The sequence below is a fragment of the Drosophila sechellia genome, chromosome X (genome assembly GCF_004382195.2).
Source record: "Drosophila sechellia strain sech25 chromosome X, ASM438219v1, whole genome shotgun sequence".
In the NCBI taxonomy this organism is placed as follows: Eukaryota; Metazoa; Arthropoda; class Insecta; order Diptera; family Drosophilidae; genus Drosophila; species Drosophila sechellia.
The window spans coordinates 22086854-22107534 of record NC_045954.1 but is presented as its reverse complement, the minus strand read 5'-3'; the positions used below and the strand labels follow the sequence as shown (position 1 = coordinate 22107534).

The window sequence follows — 20681 nt, the reverse complement described above, 5'->3', positions numbered from 1 at the left end:
GTTCGCATTTACACTATCATTCTCTCTTTTACGCGACACTGCGAAATTAATAACTTCAAAACGGAGAGAGATATTTATTTTCTGTTTTTTTTTTTTGCACTAGCCCATTTTTTTTATGATAAATTGTTGTCGTATAGCCTATAGTGCAGCGGAGTCGGCGGTAAACGCAGCCCTGGCACGCCGCTTCTGCCAGACATACCCTGCATTGCAGGAGTCCGGATGTGAGATGTGTAAGGATACCACAGCGCCAAGCTTCAGGATGCATGTTGGGATAGGAAGAAGAGTAGGAACTGAAAGGCCATTTCAGAAACTCTGCAACGACTTCCTAGGCAAGTACCCGATAACCAAAAGTGGTCACGCATGGATATTTATCGTAGTGGAACATTTCTCAACATTGATTTTCCTGAAGGCGATGAAGGTGCGACGGCGGCGAACGTAGTAGATTTCATGGCGAACGAAGTTTTTTACAAGTTCGGTGTCCCTGAAACGGTACATTTGGACAATGGAAAACAGTTCACATCTAAGACGTTCGAGGAGATGGTCGATGGGTTCGGAAGCCAACATATCAAGACGCCGAAATACTCACCCCAAAGCAACGCAGCGGTGAAGGTAAATCGAAATGTGCTGGCAGCAATCTTGGACAAGGATCACAGAAAGTGGGATGCGCATCTGCCGGAGATCGAGGTGGCCTTATGAAATACTGCCCACTCAGCCACAGGAAAAACACCGTTCTTCACTGTATTCGGTCATCACATGTTTTTGAATAAAGGAAGGATAAGTTCATCCACGGGTCATCCACGCCAATGTTCAGGAACACTTCGAGGGCGCCTAGAGAGGACTCGGCAGCCCTACGACTGCACGCCATGCCAGGACAGGAAGTCTTCCGGAGGAACTTCGTGCTGAGTGGTTTCAGAACAGCCTTCAACGCCAAGTTCGCCCGTAAGGTCCTGAAAGGGAGGTTGGTCAAGGCCGTCGAGAGTAATGCTCCATGCGCCATTGTTTTTCCTCTTCCTGAGGTCTCGACGCTCGAAGTAACGGACAGACAGCCATGACTAGATCCCTAAGCAAAACAGCAGTTCAATAAGGAGTACAGATTCCCAGATAAAGCCAAGGTGACAGTTTGCATTGCTTAATATTTGTTGCTCCAATATTTATTTTCTCATTTGACTAGATATTGTTCCATCATAATGCGATTTTGTTCGCTTCGTAATATTTATTATATTGTAATTAGGTTATTGGTTAATACCATTTAGCTTGCGCCACAAATTTATATATTTGTAAATTACCAACAAATGCCAGCGCAGTATATGCCCACATTAGAACACACATCGGGGCATATATAACGTCGGGACCGTCGAGGGTTGTATAATTATTTTATAAATATAACATGTTAGGGCGATCGTCAACCGACCGGTTTTTTTGCATAGATTTTCTTCTTTTTTATTGTACATACAGTATATATGATATATCCGATATAATATATGTAGAATTAAACGTAAATAGTGCAACATACATAATACATGAATAAAGAATCATTTCTTAGGGGTACAATATACACATTCTCTATTTATGTTAATGAATCCGTTATGAGCCGTTTAAAGAGTTCTTAGTAGAGCTGTTTGACATGAATTATTGAGTTATCCAGAGGACAAGAAAGCGAAAAAATTCAAGCCTTTTAGGAAGTTGTTAGTCTGGGATGAAGAATATATTTATATAACACGCAGTTAACAAATCAACTTGTATTCAAATTTTTTTGAAAACTCAATTAATAAATCAATATGTATGGCAAATATTTATTTAAGTTTTAAATATATAGCTTTTTGGTTTCTTATACACTTTCTGCGTCAACAAAGATGATTTGCCTATATTGTTTCCCATTACTTTGTAGTTTATTTTGAATATAATTTAATTTAATTCACAACAATAACATTTGAATATGCATTTTCGTTTACGTTTTCGCTTTTGTTTGTAGTTTTCAATTCATTTCTAAATTTATGAAATTAATGGTGTACATAAACCTAAGTGTATATGATGGCTATGGATAGTTTCAAGTTTCACATCCCACACATGTATGGTGACCAGTATTGGTTAACTTTGTAAAGCTGGCAGCTCGTTCCAGGGTAGGTTAATGTCGTTTAAGGCTGGCAGCTCACTCCATGTTGATTAATCTATGCTTGCAGCTTTCGCCAGAAACTTACACGGTAATGCTAATGTTAACATCATGCACAGTGGAAAACTGGAGCTAGCGATGTGTTATCTTATTTTTATTGGTTAAGCTTCCGTGCATTTGAGCCTATGCTTTTAGAACGCTATGAGGGGAAATTGCTTTTAATTTTTCTGCCTTAGGGAAACATCCGTTTCAGTTCTTCTTTGTTCGCTTGTATGAGTTTGTGTGTATTGCGATTATAACCACTATGCATATGATGGGTTGACTTTAAGTACGATTCTGGTCTGATATCAATTAACATTAACGTGATCATATGTCTACAAGTAACGAAGTTTAATATTTTTATGTCATGTGACAATGGCTGTGGCATATGGTTTATAGATTATAGGTCACCTAAGATGCTTTTGCTAACTCCGCTGACGTGTCCACAGATCCATTAGCTCCTTCTTGGATTCGTTCATTTGGCTTTTTACACAGCAATGACCTTTTCGTCAGTTTCTCCTTCGTCTGCTTTATTTGCACTCTTCAATTGCTGCACTTAACACCGTATTGTATAATATGTATGTATGTATATAACAAGAACGATAAGGAAAACCATGCACGAGGAATATCTACAAAAATCCGCTTGATGGCACTGCCTTTCCATTTACATGAAACTGTGAAGTTCCGGTTGAGCCCTACTGTGGCAACGGAACGCAGCAGCTAGCTTACTTAGTTAGAGTCCGTGTCCGAATCGCTGGGCGGAACCGGGGAAGCAGTAGGCTTGGTTGCCGTGCTGGGCGGCTCCTCGCGAATAGGACGCGTTGCCGCCAAATACGCATTCGTGGACTCGCCGTGCGTGGTCTCGATGCCAACCCTGGTAGCGAAAATAACACATGAGAAAATGGCGATATTTTTACCATGATTCCATCGTCTTAACTACTTACTTGTACTCGTGCCGTGCCAAATAGCGGACGTACTTCTCTGGCGGTTCATCGGCATCCGAATCCTGTACACTCACGGAGCGCACAGTGGTATGCGAGACCTGCGTGGCGGGCATAGTAAACTCCACGAATGCGTATGGCGCCAGCTCGCTTGGAATCTGGTCATACGATGTAAGGGCCATTCGGCACACAAGCTGATGTGTGGTGTACGCACCTACCGGGGGAAAGGATCAAGGTAAATGCATTGCGATTGAGTACATGTCAATACGTCCACGTAGGGGTCATATTAAAGGGCCCACGGACTCTATACAAATTTTGATTGATTTGATTTCACAGATCATATGCAAATAATTATGAGGTTCTAATTTTAACAAAAAGAACGCACAAGTTTTGCGGCTCGCCTAAGAGCGGATTAGGATAATTTTCAAAATAAGCTAGAAATCTTAGTACAGGGTTCGTATAGAAAATTTAAAAAAACATGGCTGCTGGGTTAATCCACACAAGTAAATATTAAAAAATGGGCCAATTTTGTTACTGAATCTTGTTTACATATATCTAAATTTATTCCCAACGAAAAATAAACCAAAAAAATTATACCATATAAAAAAAAATGTACGAAAAACTCTAACATTCAACAATTAAACCGTTTTCACAATGACTTCTTTAAGTGCAGATTTTTTTCGTTGATCTTCAGATTTAAAAAAAATATATTTTTTATCAAGATTATAAGATTTAAAATAATGATTATTTTTATTCCATTTATTTATTTATTTATTCCGCTCAAAATTAAAATCAACAGTAAGTCACGGACTCCGGGACCTTAACGTATATAATTTGATATCCTTGTATAAATATCGCAAAGCTGCCCCTGAACCTGTAGCATCATTTATTAGTGAGCATTATTTTCACTAAGCATATTCTTTACTGCTGACTTGTGTTGCAGGAACCGAGTGGACTACATTGACCAGCTGATACAAATTTGGGTACTCGTTTCGCAGACGCTGTAAAAATTTTAACTATTTTTCTATCACACATTTCCTTGTATTACCTTTGCGTTCATTGGCAAAATAAAGCAAACCACATATGTACATTCACAAATACAATTACATTTTACGAATATACTAGAAGGTTCCACCACGTTTGCCAAGGTTTGTGAAAAGTAATGTTCAAATTCAGCATTCAAGAAAATGCAATTTTTGGAAAAATAGTAAAATAATATGTTCCACAATATTGCACCTTGAGAAGTTTGAAAAACATACATATTCCTAAACAGTAGAATTTCCAAGTTCTGTTTTTTCACTAAACTAAGCCAAAAACAATTTTAAGCTACATAGATACTACACGACAATTAAACAGGTTCTTTTAGTTTTTTATGAACAATCTGAATTGTACAAATAAATTGAAAAAAAGTAGAATTCGATTGCCCAGAACAACAGCAGAAATCCCAGCGCTGATCAATTTTCTGGGATATCGAAAGATATTGGGAAATAAAATGAGAAAAAAATTTAAAATTGTTGCAAAGTGTGGGCGTGACCGAATCGATAGAAATTTACAAGACTAATGAAATTATGAAAAAATTCACAAAATGACTAAAAATGTGGGCGTGGCAGTTTTGGGCGGTTTTAGGGCGTTAGAGTAGGCGTGGCAACATGGTACAACAAACTTTCGCTGCGTCTTTGTCTCTAGAATTAAATGCTTTGATAAATCGTCCCTAACGAGTTTAGGACATTTCTTAAAAAATAAACATTATTTTTCGTCATAAAAATTAATATCAAAATTAATACCCGTACTCGTACAGTAGAGCCCACTCTAACGCCAAAAACTGCCAAGCCCACACTTTTAAACCATGTTTTGATATATTTGCATTCTATTACTCTTCTTCCAATTTCTATCGGTATACCAAAAACATTTTGCCCACGCCCATTCGAACGCCCACCAACATCCAAAATTGTCACGCCCAGACTTTTAAAAAGTGTTAATTTTTGTATTACTCTTGAAATTTTAACGCCCCCAAACACCCAACATTGATGTCCCCAGACTTTTTAAAGGTGTTTTTGAAAATTTAGAAATTTCTCGTTCCCACTTCCACCAACGGGTATCTTTTAGGCAGGTAAGTCGACTATAGCGTTCTCTCTTGTTAAACCTGTTAGTCGCAGAGTAAAAGGATTTACTAGATTCGCTGAAAAGTATGTAACAGGCAGAGGGAAGCGTTTCCGACTATATAAAGTATATTCTTGATCAGAAATAATAGCCGAGTCGATCTGGCCATGTCAGTCTGCCCGTCCGTCCGTATTTACGTTGAGATCTCAGGAATTGAGAATTAATATACAGTACCCAGAGGCATAGACGCAGATCAAGTTTGTTGATTCATATTGCCACGCCCACTATAACGCCCACAAACCGCTCAAATTTGCCACGCCAACACTTTTGCAGAATGTTTTGATATTTCTATCGATCTGCCAAAAAAAATTTATGCCACGTCCACTCTTACGCCCATAAACCGTAAAAACTGCCACAAACACAATTTTGAAAAATTTTTAAATATTTGCTCATTTTAATCACCAATATCTATCGATATCCCAGAAAAATTTTGAAATTTCGCGTTCCCATTTCCACTTTCTGAGTAACGGGGAGATAGTCGGGGAAGACGACTATAGCATTCTCTCTTGTTTTACCTCTAAAGGAGGTGACTTGTTTTGGCATTTGAGTGATTGTTCTTGCTTAAAGATTCATATACTTTGGAACTCTTAAAGGACAACACAGACAGAACTTATTCCTTTCTTCGTGGAATACTACTCCGGACACGAAAGGTGAAGAGGGAAGCAAACACCAACGACGAATATTTCGCCCACAAGAACATGTTTGTCAAATAAATTAGAACTTTGAATGCTTTTATCAAGAATGCATAATGCATAATAATGCAATGCTTTAGGTAAAACTCACCTTGACCCTCTTTGGGCAAACGGGGACAACGCCACACAATGGCCCGATGATGATGCTCGTATTTGGCCTGTCCGGAGGTCACCTCGATCAGCGACTCCTGAAGCGTGTCGACGGCACCCAGGATTCGCTCGATACCCTTGATCTTGCCTGTTCGTCGATGAGCTGACTTAACCGAACCATATCTGTTCAAGACAACAATTAAATACTCAAAGGCCATTTCATTATTGCCAGAAACACCTACCTGAAGTGCTTCTCCACACGGAACAGGTAGATCCAGCATTCGGGTATGGGGAAGCGAACCGAGACATCCTCGCAAGGGATTTGGCCTAACTTGCGGGAGGTGAATCCAGGCACCAAAATGTCGGCCCGCAGTTCCACCTTGTTGCCGCTAACGCACCAGGTTGCCTTCAGCTGCAGCGGAAGTTCCCGATTCTTGGGCGGACGCACTCGGAAGCGGAGCAGCTCAATATAGTTCGCGTCTGGTGGTTGAAACCTGCACAGGATCGGGATTTTTTACAAGTGGATAGGTACATAGTAAACTTATGTTCAGTTTTAAAAAATGTTTGTTTACGTTCATTTAAAAATTAACTGCTATAGTTTCAGAGATATAGTCGTTCATACGGACAGACAGAAGGACATAGTCAAATCGACGCAGCTAATCATATGGATCTCGAATCATCATACTTTATGTGTAACGCCAATTTCTACTTACTTGATGGTGCGCGTTCTCTCATACTCCTGCTGATTAACAACACTATGAAACTCAACGGCCTCCAGCCTGATCCACTCCTCGGTGGCCACCGGAATGATGTCGTGCCGGCCGACGACCTCCTTTCCCTGCCGCCACATATCGTTTACGCCTAACTCGATGGTGGGCATGCCGGTAAGAAAGGCGAGGAAGAAGAGTCGCACCCGGGCAATCTGTTTGAGGATCTTGCCCTCGAAGTCTTGTTCCACAGTGATTTCATCAACGGCGGTTACCTGGACCTCCTCCATTTTGTATGTCAACGCCCGATCCCGAAGAGCCGGAAGCTTGAACAATGCCTCCTCGATGCAGACCGAGAACTGCTTCATGTCCTCGTAGTTCATTGAGCCAATCTTGAAGAGTTGGGATGACTGCGGGGCATGCTCTACAGGCAGGCCAAGTTTTTTGAGATCGCTGCCAAACTCCTTGACGCCTTCGTAGTCGCCAGCGATGGCATATTGTGCAAATTTGGTCAGCTTATTTGTGATCCGCTCCGCCTTGGTCACTTGACCGGGTCTAACGCCGGGTCTCTCCTTGTAGAATATGTACTGCAGTTTCATCGTGAAAATCTTGCCGAACTGATCATACTGCTGGGCCCCGATCTCCGACACAGAATACGAGGGTTGTAAGGGCAGTTCTTGAAAGGGTTGCTTATCGCCCGCCTGGTTAAGCAGCTGAACCACCGGCACGTCGTTCTGCACCACCAGTCGGACGAAAATTTTTTTCCAGAAGCGCTGACCGGTGATCTTCTTCTTGTTGGGCTGCCGCAGTTGCATTTCCCATCCGGGTCCAATGTAATGGAGTCTCGGGAACTCCTCCAGCGGTTGTGATACATCCTCGTCATAGAGTGGTGTCTGTGGAGTTTCCTGCGAGTCCGTGCGTTTAATGGCGGTTCCATCGGTTGGTGGCGGCCCCGGAGCCGGGAGGCCACTAACATCCTCGAACGGATTGACGGTTAAGCCAGGTAGCGATGTGGTCTGTGCCTGGTTAACACTACGCGCCGGCGGCGGTGGTGGCGCAAGTTGAGGAGCCACCCCACAAGTTCCCTCTGCCATCGGGCGGATCACCACGCTGAAATCCTTGTCCACAGATTCCACGGAGTCAGCGCGTGCAGGCGCCTGCATTGCATAGAAATCATCGTCCTCGTTGCCGAATCCATCATCCGCCGAATTGGTGTCGCCAAAGGCATTAGCCGAGACTGTGGCCGATCGGAAAGCACTATCTCCCCAAGCTGAAAAAAGCGTCGATTCATTGATTTAATAAACTTTAACAATTATTATAGCCGGTACTATAAGTGAAAGTGTAAAAGTGTTTCCGACCATATAGAGTGTATATATTCTTGATCAGGATCGATAGCCGAGTCGATCTGGCACTATCCGTCTGTCCGTCTGTCCGTCCGTATGAACGACTATATCTCTCGGGATCTCGGGAACTATAAAGGCTAGTTGAGATTAAGCATGAAGCTTCCAGAGATATAGACGCAGCGCAAGTCTGTTTAAAAATGTTGCCACGACCAATCTAACGCCCACAAGCAGCACAAAACTGTCACGATCACACGTTTGAACAATTTTAAAATTTTTTCTTACTTTATTCACCAATATCTACCATTAGATATTAATATCTGTATGATATCCCAGAAAAAATATTAAAATTCGCGTTCGCATTTCGAGGAGCTCTTGTTTTGAAATACATTGCTTGTAAATGTCACTTTTAATCGTAACAAAATTTTACATTAACCATTTTGGAGCATTGAAAGAAATTTCCCCAAGTCTTTTTTTTGCAGGTATTATATTTATATTATTTATTTAAGTCAGATCGGTCGGGTCCAACCACTATATCGGGAAAAAACTAGACCTTCGTTGCTATTGATAATAGTTTGCTCGAATTGAGTACCATAGGAACACTAGAAAAACTATTTAAAAATAAATCATTGTTTCGTTTTTATTAATCTAACATAACTTTGTTGATGTTGAAATTTCAGTTTTAATTTTATTAAAATCGAAGATCATCGAAACAGTCGTAAAATTACTTGCTTATATATGGAAATAAGTGAAGCTGCCCTATGGCAGTCTAATTATTTCTTGAATATACTACAAAAGAAATGGTGCTGTTGTTTATACGCATATGGTTTTTTTATTCGGTCCTCACTAGGATATATAGCCGAAGATAGCTTCATTCCCTGTCCTTATTGGTAAATCTAAGTCATATTTTCGATCTTGATAAATAAAACTTACCATCGCTGCCCGTGGGCGTTATCGCTCCGGAACCGCCAAAGCCCTCCATTATGCTGATGTTGTCCTTCTTCACCGAGTCAAACTTGGCTGAGAAGGCGTCGAACTCGTCTGGATCGGAAGCAAAGATATTGGCTGTATGGCTGGGCGCTTTCGGGGTCTCCATCTGCGAGTCCGGATCGTTCACTGCAAATATATTGGCAACTACCGCTGGCATGGGCTCGAAGTTCGGCTCCTCTTCCTCGGGGCTGGCGAAGGGGTTAGCAGACAACTGGCCGCTGGAAGCCAGCGGAAAGTCTAGACCGGTGTCCATTTCTTCCGGCTCGGGCTCGCTGGCTATTGGCTCACCATCGACGAGAGCTGCCTGGGTGGTCACAATGCGTTCTGTTGGTGGGCTGTGATCAGAGACGATCTCGGGCTCCATATCGGGCTCGATTTGTGGTTTCGTCTCCGTTTCCGGCTCCTGCATAGCCTCCGGCTCATCCTCGTCATCAGATCGCGGCAGGTCCTCTACCGTGGTGATCTCAATATCCGGCGTGGTGGCCCTCTGTGTGCTGGCGGTTCCCGGTGGTGCAGCCATGTTATTCACCTGTCGTTCCAATCCAGTAGCCGCCTGTGGTTGGGATGTTATATCATGGGTGCTTTCGTCTGGTCGTATAAGTAGGGAAGTAAATACTGGTTCATCTCGAGAGCTAATTCCATTCCTCTGCTCCGTGTCTGACTCCTCTTGTTCCGGCGGTACACCCTCCCCAATCGCCTCCTGCAGATCGTCATGCAGTAAGTCCGGCTTGGATGCTGGTTGGGCAGGTGGTGCATGCGGTTGCTCGAAGAGACTTAGTATGTCCTCCTTAGATTTATGTGGTGGTGGCTTGGCCGGCTTACATGCCGTAGTACCAAACATATCCAAAAGGTCATCCGCATCTGGCGGTGGAGCAGCTGCGGCCAACGGTGGTGGAGGTCTTTGTGGTGCTGCCTGACCCGGTGGAGCGGGACGTGGCGGGGCAGGACGAGGCGGTGGTGGGCGAGGGGGTTGTTTCATAGGTGTTGCAGGAAGTGGAACTGCCGCCTGAATATTAGGCATCGCTGTCGGCACTGCAAAGGGATTATCTAGCGGCACACCGCCTGCCACACCACTAATTAAGTCCGCCTCCATGCCTTGAGTATGGGCACTCGATCCACTATCCACCGACATATCCAGAAGATCGGCTAGTCCCGAATCCGGAGTGGGACTGGGCGAGTGCAGATCCCGCATCGAAACCGGGCTGGGAGATCGGGTGGCCGGTATACGACCTAGTAGCTCCGAACTAGTTTCGTCTAACTGACTGGACACCGTACTAATTAAGTCTTGGGTGCTCTGTGGAGGAACCAGTGGGCGTGGCGGGGGCGGGTGCGCGTGTGATTGCAACTGTGGCTGTGACTGAGGCGGCTTCTTACCCTCATCCTCCTCCTCGGCGCCTGATTTCAAACTTAACGCGTCGTCCTCCGCCTCGATGGTAGTGCCGAAGAAACTCATCGCCGGGTCGAGTTCGTTGTCATGTGTAGCCTCCGCTTCTGGCTCCGCCCCCAACTCGAGATCGTCGGCACCAAAGGAAAAGGGATTTGAAGCGCCGGTAGCTAAATATGAAAGTGAACAGTTAGTAAATATTGAGCAATCCGAAAATAACTTTTAAGTTGCTTTCATTTATCTTGTTTTATCGGATAAAGTATTATATTTAGTTTTAACACTCGTGGAGTCACGGTATACGGTGCACAGTTTAGTAATCAAGATCGGATAAGCGGAAAACCCTTGAATTTCAAGGGTTTCTATAGCTACTGTATATCTATATTTCTATATATAAATATATTATCTTATTTACTGCTTTGCATTACTTGGTTAGACATAGCTTTATTTAATATAGGTCTAGATATTAAAGCTTGATTTCCATAAGATCGATTAGCAAACTAATAAAAAACCAGATAGGTCGTAAAAAATGTTTTCGGCATAGCGCACGATACATATGTTGGCAGAAAAAATATGTTTCAAACGAAAAAATTTAAGTATTTTTTCTGGGCAGGTTTTGCGCGTCTTGTGTAATACATTTTTCATGAAAACAAAATTCCATTTGCGATCTTACAACATATTTTGGCTTCATATCATAATTAATATAATTCCATTGCGTAAAATGACCGCTAAGCAAGCCTTAGTGTCAGCCCTCCGGAGGAGTTTTGAACTCCCCGAAACCTCCCAACAACACCAGAGATTCCTAATTATTGCCTCCAAAAACTAAGTAAAATCTATTACTGATTCAAATCACTAAATGTACACTCTGTGCTTAAGTTCTCCAGAACAGTATACGGCATCTCTAAGCACACAGGATCCCCTTCTATCTTTATAGTTTAGCCACCAAACTGGACGTTTCATGGCATTCCGTCAAGGCTAGGGAATACAATCCCAACCCAATGAGGTGTAAAACATGCCAACTGTTAGGCCACACATCTAAACATTCCAATGTTGTAATGCATTGTAAAAACCAACGATGTAAATTTACTGACATTATGTATAAGAATAATTGTATTAAAAGTGTAGACCACTTAAAAATTCTGGGTATAACCTTCGACTCAAAGCTTAATTTTAAAAACCATTGCATTAATCTTAGAAAACAAATTGAATCTCGATTTAACATTATTAAATGGTCAAGTTCCAAGTACTCCTGTATACACACCAATACTCTTATAACATTACTCGCGCCCTAAGGCTCTCTAAAATAGACAATGGCCTTCCTATCTATGGATGGTGCCACCTCTCGGAGAAGCAGGTCTGCCCAGCGGTCTGCAGGTCTGATCGCATATTAGAATGCACCATGCATCTTCTACCAAACCTATTCACCACTCCCAACACCCTTTTTAAAAAAGATTTCTGCGCCAAATGTAAGCAGAATCGCAAATACAGATACCTCTGTACGCTCAGGCGCTGTGCCAGCTACTGCACCCAGCTCGGCCTGCCGCCTCTTATACCACAAGAGGCTATATCCTCGCCGCCTTATTGGTCCCCCCAACATCAATACAAATCTGGCGAGTTCTACAAGGAACACAACTACGAGTGCCGAGTTTCTTGGCCGTATTCTGTCTCAATAAGAAGCAATCCGCAACAGTATCTGGCGACCAGTATCTGATCGACCGAAGCAACTTCCTTCGCTGTTGTTTGAGAACACAACATTATCGCTGGAGGGCACCTGCCCTTACATAACTCAGTCTTTACCGCTGGAGGCTTTCGCTATACTGAAAGCCTGTCAGTTCGCGGCTTCAAACATATCTGCTCTACAAAACCGTCTCCACAGCGACCCAACCATACTGGCAATCAACAAGATCCATCGATACTCTTTAGTCCCGTAAATGTCAATGTCATCAATAATTTAATCCAAGATCATCTTGACGAGACATCGTCTTCAGACACAGATACTCTGTCATTCTACCATTAAACTCCTTGCCCATTATGCGGGGAAAATCTATCCGTCGAACATATGTTGGACACTTGCCATAAACTTGAGAGAATAAGAGAGAGATAATGAATTTGTTTCCCATCCACCATTCTACGCATTACCTCAAAAGAAAACATTTGAATCTGAAGAATTTTATAATAAAAACCCAAATTTGATATTTGGAACGGAATATGTAAATATTATTTCGAGTCGAAGGAACCAGCAGCCAGTACTTGTTCTCAATATATATTAAGTTTAGTATTTAATACTAGATTTAATCTTTATAAAATAAAATAAAAAAAATAAATAACAAATTTAAATGAGCGTAGAGTACCCAGAATTTTAATTAATTATAATTTTAATTAATATCTCACCTTCCATCTACAAAAGCTCTAAAATAAGGTTTTGTTACGAAAAATTCTACTTAGCTAAATAAGAATACTATTTTAATTTTCTCATTTAAAATATTAAGCTTCCCAAGTGGAAATTTTCTGTTTCAACGAGAGGAATTATTAATTGTGGATGGTGTATTTAGGTTCCGTTCGTCACTCCTCAGTAAGGGGGGTTTTGTTTAATCTAAACTTCGGGTTGCATAGCTAACTCCATTTCAAAAAAATGGGAAAAACCTGTGAATCTGAATGGAAATTTGTACATACCTGCTATAAAAGGATTATCCGCACTAGGTTCAGGTTCAGATTGCATGAGAAACGGGTTGGCCGCTGCATCGCAACCATCCAGGTCTTCGTCCATTAAAAAGGGATTAGCCATTTCCGAATTCGGCTTTTACTTTTCTGCGATTAAAGATAGCCTATATATCTTATCTTAACGTTCGATCAGCTCGCTTTCCAGCAGCTTTATCTCTGTCTCGCCGGGCGCTAGATTCTCCGCAATTGAAGTGTCAAACGGGTCTATATCCTGGGCGGGCAAGGACGGTCTTGAGGGGGTCGAAGGCGTGAGGACCTTGTCGCCCAAGCCCAACTCCTGAGCGTCGCTTTGCACGTCAAGTACGTCAGTCACCGAAGTCTTTGTCTCCGGCAATAGTTCGTTTTCTAGAAGTTTTAGCTCAGTCTGGCCCGGCTGGAGATTTGCCGCTATGGATGTGTCAAATGGGTCGATGTCCTCCTCCGATTTGTCGCTTCCACCTGAATTGGTTAGCTTCTTACGCTCTTGAGCGGGTGTCAAGACCTTGATGTTGATATTCTCCTCGACGGCCAGCAAGACTTCAGCTGGAACAGGAGTAGGTGGAGCCCGGGGGTCGAAATCGGGGTCGGAAAGGCTGTGCCGTAGATTGGCGGATACGGAGATCAAATCCTTTTCAATATGCTTCAGCTCTATATCGCTGAGTTTTGCCTCAGGCACATAAGACGTATCGAAGGGGTCAACGTCCTCAGTTTCTCGTTCACGCTCCTGCAAAAGATTGTCAGATGGTGCGTAGTACGGCGTCAGTGGCTTCTTACTAGCTCCCAACTCATTACCCGCTCCGAGAAGATCTGGTGCCGGTTCCAGGAAGCCCACACTCTTGGCCTGGATGTTTAGACTAAGAGAGGACTTTCGTCGAGCTGTATCGAAATCCGTTTCTTTTTGCTCTAATTTTACTTGCGGTGCTGCTGGTTCTTCTTGATCCGCCCGTGGATCAAAGTCTGGGTCACTCAGGGACTGCTTAAGGGTTACTCCGTCTACGCCCGAATAGTTAAGAAGCTCGCGCTCCAGAAACCGTAGTTCCGTGGACTTGGGTTGCACCAGAGCCGATACGGCCGATGTATCGAAGGGATCAAAGTCCTCTGCCTCTTGGTCGACGCTTAATGTCGGCGCCAAGGGCGCGGGAACCACCTGACTGAGGTCGGTAGCACTACCAGCGAGAAGATCGCGTTGTGGAGCTGCTAAAAAGGATGGCCCTGTGGCCGGTTCCTCCGCACGCGGATCAAAGTCGTCGTCTTCCTCAAGTACAGTGGTCTTCTTAATCACTTGCTCTGCGTAGTTGGTGTTGAAGGGGTCGTCTTCCGGATTCTCCTCCTCGTCCTCTGACACGTAAATCGCACCGGGCACAATGTGGGGTCCTGTAGGCGGACGGACTGGAGGTGGCGGACGCTTTGGTTTTCCTAGGGATAAAACAGGAGTAAATTGGTGGGTTAGAAAATGTGAAAAGACTTTAAATAAGTAAGTTATTATCTCCGACTATCAGATACTAACGGAATCTATTGAAAGTGAGAATGCGAAATTTCATAATTTTTCTGACATATTGTGCCATATCTGCCATATACATTCGAGAATAAAAAATTAGCGGCTTGTGGGCGGGCCAAAAAGTTTAATTATTCAGACATATATTAATGCAGAAAGATATATTAATGCAGATATAAACGGTGCACTTTCAAAGACAGCTGAATTGTGTTTAAGAACATGAATCTACACAAATACAAAAAATACTACCATATATTTACACTCTAATGTTAATGTTATAAGTCATTATTGTACTTTTAAAAAAAAGCCTAACCAGAAAAGCTCAGAGAACTCTTACCTGATTCTTGGTCCGGTTGCTTTTCAAATTCGGCCCAACTACCTTCTCCAAAGGCTTCAGTGGGCAGCTGCGCGACAGGCAAAGCAACCTGGCTAACGACAGTAACCTCTTCCTTTTTGGTCAGCGATTCCGCGGCTAGTTCGGCGAACTCGTCGTATTCTTCTTCATTGAGTGCATCGAATTCTGATAGATCCGGGTTAAGCAGCTGATTTTCGTGATCTTTGTGCTCGAGCTCTTCCTCCTCCTCTATGGGCTGCTTGTGCTTAATCAAGTGCAAATGCAAGGAGACACTAAGATCAATGGGAACCGATGACTCGGATAGTTCCTCGTCGAGGTCGTCAAGCAAATTATGCTGAGGCTCGACGTTCGAAGTGGCAGCCAGAAGTTCCGTTTCCGAATCAGCTAGCTCTACGCTTTCGCTAAGAAGGAGGTTCTGGATACCCTTTCTTAACTTTCGCTTGGGATTCGCTAGGGCGACAGCGTGCTCTCGGTCCACGCGACCGGATAAAACCTCAACGGCTGCTCCAAGACTCACTAGTTTCTTGTTGCCTTTTGCTCTATCGGCACCAACAATAACCTTCTCCGCGTATGCGGTGTCAAAGGGATCGGGACCGTCGTCGGCAAGGACGGGGGAATCTGGTACAACGGCTAGTTGGAGCTCGCCGCTGGTGATAGCCTCAATGTAGTCGGTGGCAAAGATGTCATCAGCCTCGTAATCGCCTGCCTCCTCCTCTGATTCAGATAGCTGAACAACCGCCTCAGCTAACTTGTCCCGTTGGGACTCGATCTGCCCAAGGCGCTGTCTTTCCCGCTCCTGCTGCTCGGCTTCAAGGCGAGCGGCCTCCTCCTCCTCCTGTTTCTTTTTTTCAGCGGCAGAGGGCAGGCGCTGGTAAAATGACTCCTTCTTGATCCGATCGAGCTCGTCCTGGGTTTTGTGTAGAATGCTATCGACGCCTGATGTAAGTGCCTTAAATTTGGCCCACTCCTCGTCGCCGCCGGCAGCCCCCTGATTTTGATCCGATAACTGTTGTTGGGCGTTGAGGATGCTAGAGGATAATCCCGAGCCTAACCCTGAGTTAAGGGCTACTGGCTCGTGGTGGGCCTCAACGTCTGATGCCGCTCCGTCGGATTCGCCGGCGTCCGATTTTGTGGCCGCCGCCTCCTGTTTGGCCTTTAGGTCCCGCTTGTACTGCTCAAGCTCCTCCTCGGTGAAGAGCTCCTGATCCTTTTTCGACTTCTTTTTTTTCTTTTTTAGGCTTTTTGGTAGCTTAAGCATTATCTAATTGCGGAGACATCGAGATCGGTCTGCAAAGAGGTCGTACAACTTACTGACTCCGGTCGAATACGAAATCGTGCTGTAGATGAAGGTGGCGGTGTGATTACAGCGACTACGTAGAATTCAGTTTAGTTCTAGTTGGATGGGGTCTTGGAACTGCGGGTGGGAGGAACAGAGGAGTGATTATGTAAGATATGTACGTCTCGCGAAATTGAACCGGTATCGAAACTGGGGTGTCTATAGTTGCAACGATTTGCCGGCCCACTCACCGCCGCCTTATCGGCTGTTTTTCGGATGTTCCAGGCGTTATCGCTTAAGCTCAAAGAAAAACCTAAAGTATATCTGAGATCAAAAATCGTTTTCGGAAAATTTGATACACACATATGTATGTACGTATATATAAAGAGCTCGATTGTGTACCTACACGTGAACTTGTCGAATTGCCAGAGCTTTCCCACCTCACACCAAAAGAGAGACGCAACGGCTGCAGTTGAGTCAGTCAAAGCTCAAAGCCCTACCACACACACACAGAAACTCAATCTCGCATGCCAGGGAGAAATATTTTGCTGACCGTAAAAATAGGCAACATATTCGGACACATTGTTTATACCAATTACTTGCACTTAGGACAGTGCGAATTTATCACGTTTTAAGCACAAATTTTATCATTTTAGCTGTTTATTTTTGCTAATCACTTGTCTTGTTTAAAGAACTCAAATTTGGTTTGTTGATTACCTACCACTGAATACATTTATCAAAACGGTTTTCATGCGGCTTGGGTTACATCTTTTAGAATATTAATGCAAAAGTTGGTTACAGTATTGTATTATAGAAGACCGACTTTTGAACAGGATTACAGGTACAGTTTTATTGTACTTCACAATAAAAACTGGATTTAGACCCCTAGTGAGCACCTAAAAAAATAAGTTTGATATCATAGTTATACATATAAGGCAAAATTTTATCCATGTTGAGTAATAGGTACAATATAGGTACAATTCAATAATGTCTTAATTTCGTTCTATCTTTTATTTTTTAATAACTTCTTCGTTTTTCTTTCATTTTCTTCTCCTTTCTGATGAGAGTTGGTGGGAAAAATCGATGCTCTAGAGACTGAATTTCTGACAAGGGCGAGCGAGTCGACGTATTCGTGCAAAAGAGACAGCGCCCCCGCACTACAAGTCACACACACTTGGCCACTTACACACGCGTCACATAGAAAAGTTTAACTCTACAATTATATATGTATGGGGTATAGGAGCCCAAGAAACTGTAACTTTTCGTAAGCCAATTCCCGCTTTTCAAATATTGTACGCAGCTGAATTTCCAAAGTTTTCTTTCAGGAAATTATGCAACTTGCGTCTCACTCTTGTGCACACAATTATCGAAAGAACATCATTTGTACGAGAAAAAAAAGAACATTTCTCACTAATTTTTTTGGAGATAATATTTTGGCACATACTTTAAAATAAGCAAAGACCTAACACAAGCACTTAGCGTTGTTTGCTTTTAGAGGACTTTATTTTTTCGTTTTGATTCGCTTCGGGGTCTTTACCTCTGATTTGAACTATCGGGAAATCTAGCACAGAATGAATTAAATGTCGTGAAATTCCGTAGGAAGTGCTTTTCGTCAGCTGCGACGTCAGCAGAGGAGAAGCAGCGTTACGGCGCACCAACGGTATATCCTGCAAAAGCTTCATAAAGCTCTGAAAAACACTGTACTTAAGGAAGTTTCCTTCCACAGCTGACATTTGCCTTTTGTTATGCTATTTTTTGCGCCTGTGGGATTTTTGCTGCTCCTAAAGCTCTGCAAGAGAAGGACTTAAACAAGAGAGAATGCGAGAATGAGAGAATTAAACAAGAATAGTCCGCTTCCCCAACTAGCAGATACCCTTTACTCAACTGGAAGTGTGAACGAGACATTAAAATATTTTTTGGAATATCGGTAGAAATTGGGAAACAAAATTAAAAAATTAAAAAAATTAAAAATTGATCAATATATATATATATAAATTTCCGAATATATTTCAAAAGAGTGGGCATGGCAGTTTTTTGCAGTTTGTGACGTTATAGTGCGGTAAAAAGTTTTTTGTTTTGCATCTACGTCTCTGGAAGCTGCATTCTAGCTTTCATAGTTCCTGAGATCTCGACGTCCATGCGGACAGAAGGACAGGTCCAGATCGAGTCGGCTATTGTTATAGAATTTATATGATCGGAAACGTTTCCTTCTGCCTGTTACATACCTTTCAACAAGTCTAGTATACGCTTTTACTTTATATATATAAAGAGAAGGATATAAAGAGAAGCGCTGTCATCTGCGTACTGTCATATGACACTTGGCATTTTATTAAGTCTTGTTTCTGACGCATGCGTATCCTAAACATGTTTCAGCCCTGAAAATATGTGATATTTAGTGCATATTCAAATAATCGAATAATGTTTAAATTAAACTAACTTTTTCAGAACCAACTCTGTTTGTCTTTCGATTTACCCGAATTTGAATAATCACTCAAATAAGTAGAGGGCGACAAATTATTTGAACTCACAATTCTAAGACAAAGCTCTCAGGCATGCATTATTGCAAAATTTTAAATTTTGTTTGGATAAGTCCGAATCATCAAACTTCTAATGCAATTAACAAGGAATGGTGTTGTTCTGAAAAAAGTGTGGACGTGATTTCATGAAAACTTTAAGTCAGATCTCATTTTGTTATACCCATTAGTCGTAGAGTAAAAGGGTATACTAGATTCGTTGAAAAGTATGTAACAGGCAGAAGAAAGCGTTACCCACCATATTACGTATATATATTCTTGATCAGGATCAATAGCCGAGTCGATCTGGCCATGTCATCTGTCCGTCCGGCCGTATGAACGTCGAGATCTCAGGAACTATAGAAGCTAGAGAGTTGATATTAAGTATACATTTTCCAGAGACATAGACGCAGATCAATTGTGTTGATTCATGTTGCCACGCCCACTATAAAGCCCACAAACCGCTCAAATTTGCCACGCCCACCCTTTTGCAATATGTTTTGATAAATTTTCATATTTTTATTAGTTTTTCAAATTTCTTTCGATTTTCCAAAAAGGAATTTGAATCGCCCATTCTAACGCCCACAAACCACCCAACCTTTCCACGCCCACACTTTGCAAAAATGTATTGATTCTTTTTCATAGTTTTATTTGGCTTGTAAGTATTTATTAATTTGCTAAAAAAAACTTTTTGCCACGCCCACACTTTAAAACAATATTTAAATTTGTTTCTCATTTTATTCACCATTATCTATGGATACCCAAGAAAAATTATGAAAATTCGCGTTTGCATTTCTACCAGATGAGTAACGGGTATCTGATAGTCGGGGAAGTCGACTAAGAATTCTTTGGTATTTTTCCTTATGTTCGGAATTCCATTAATGACTGATGGAATACTTAAGTCTCTTTGCATATTTTTATTCCGATCGTACCACGGTGCCCGAGTGATGGTTCTCAACCATCTGTTGTATGAAGTCAATATTGCTGTTGCCGTATTGCCCCATAGCTGTGAGCCATAGGTCCAGATAGGTTTCAATACGTAATTATAGTGTAAGACTTTTGGTCAAGGCTGAGCGGAGAGCCAGAGTTGATCAGCCAGTGTAGGTTGTTGGCTTTCAATGCAAGATGAATTGACTGCGCCATATGATTCTTCTCATATGTCAAAGTGTACTCATAGGTACATACATTACCTCATCTGCTTTCGGACGTGGTATTTTGTTCAACAACAGTGGTGGCCAAACTGTCTATTTAGCGTAAACGTCACGTGCTTGCATTTCTTCTCGTTTACTTACGTTTGTATATTCGCCAGTTAGAGAGACACTTCTCAATGTCTATGAGGTACAAGCCAGCTGTGCTGTAGCTTGGATTGGGGATCTTGAACGGATAGGGATAGTTGTGTCGTCGGCAAACTTGGATACCATTAGGCGACTATTTGTAGGGACACCAGCCTCAATTTTCTAAAGTGACAGTGTTGAAGAGCTGGATTATGTAACGAACTGCAGAATGTGCAGCTCGGTGATCATTTCCGATGTTACACCGCCGCATACGGGACTTCTTCGGACTGAGATTGTCTTCAATTATTTTAGTTATTTCTTTTGGACGAAACACAATTGAGGGTGTTGTTGGTAGCAGTTTACGGGTGAAGACTGCATGATAAATAGACAAATGTATGTACATATACAAGTGGAACCCCCTATATGCCTTTCTATACAATATATTATTATTTTTTGAATATTTTGAATTGAATATCAAAAATAAATGCTCCTACACTACAATTCCAAATTCAAGGCTACTCAATTGTTCGGTAAAAACAAATTATTTAAAATTAAACCAAGAATTCATAGAGGTATAGTAAACAGATTGGGAAAGGTCGAGTTATCTTTATGGAATTA

General features: G+C 42.3%; 2 protein-coding genes across 5 annotated transcripts; both read right to left on the bottom strand.

Annotated features, from left to right (window-relative positions):
- Positions 1–1125: 1125 nt before the first annotated feature.
- Positions 1126–13255, bottom strand: LOC6620093 (protein stoned-B). The gene is made up of 7 exons (XM_032724550.1): positions 13124–13255; positions 9013–10623; positions 6746–8009; positions 6275–6526; positions 6034–6215; positions 3094–3304; positions 1126–3023 (listed from the first exon to the last, which is right to left on the bottom strand). The coding sequence occupies exons 1-7, from the start codon at positions 13233–13235 to the stop codon at positions 2879–2881; spliced, it is 3777 nt and encodes a 1258-aa protein (XP_032580441.1). The 5' UTR covers positions 13236–13255; the 3' UTR covers positions 1126–2878.
- Positions 13256–13264: 9 nt separating this feature from the next.
- LOC6620094 (protein stoned-A) lies at positions 13265–17886 on the bottom strand. 4 transcript variants are annotated; one of them, XM_032724552.1, is made up of 3 exons: positions 17814–17886; positions 14983–16414; positions 13265–14566 (listed from the first exon to the last, which is right to left on the bottom strand). In XM_032724552.1, exons 2-3 carry the CDS (start codon positions 16256–16258, stop codon positions 13290–13292), a joined length of 2553 nt encoding a protein of 850 aa, XP_032580443.1. In that variant the 5' UTR covers positions 16259–16414; positions 17814–17886; the 3' UTR covers positions 13265–13289. The 4 variants fall into 4 exon arrangements, with proteins under 4 accessions (XP_032580443.1, XP_002044306.1, XP_032580444.1 ...); XM_002044270.2 differs by having other exon boundaries at positions 14983–16287; positions 17814–17855; XM_032724553.1 differs by lacking the exon at positions 17814–17886 and adding an exon at positions 16998–17138.
- Between the last annotated feature and the right edge of the window lie 2795 nt (positions 17887–20681).

What these genes read in the sequence shown, in the direction of transcription:
- LOC6620093 (XM_032724550.1), bottom strand. Translation starts at nt 13,235, where the DNA reads ATGGCTAATCCCTTTTTAATGGACGAAGACCTGGATGGTTGCGATGCA. An exon ending in GAGAGAACGCGCACCATCAA is followed by an intron (nt 6,527 to 6,745) that starts GTAAGTAGAAAT and finishes GATCCTGTGCAG; the next exon opens with GTTTCAACCACCAGACGCGA. An exon ending in CGTGTGGAGAAGCACTTCAG is followed by an intron (nt 6,216 to 6,274) that starts GTAGGTGTTTCT and finishes TGTCTTGAACAG; the next exon opens with ATATGGTTCGGTTAAGTCAG.
- LOC6620094 (XM_032724552.1), bottom strand. Translation starts at nt 16,258, where the DNA reads ATGCTTAAGCTACCAAAAAGCCTAAAAAAGAAAAAAAAGAAGTCGAAA. An exon ending in GCAACCGGACCAAGAATCAG is followed by an intron (nt 14,567 to 14,982) that starts GTAAGAGTTCTC and finishes TTTTATCCCTAG; the next exon opens with GAAAACCAAAGCGTCCGCCA.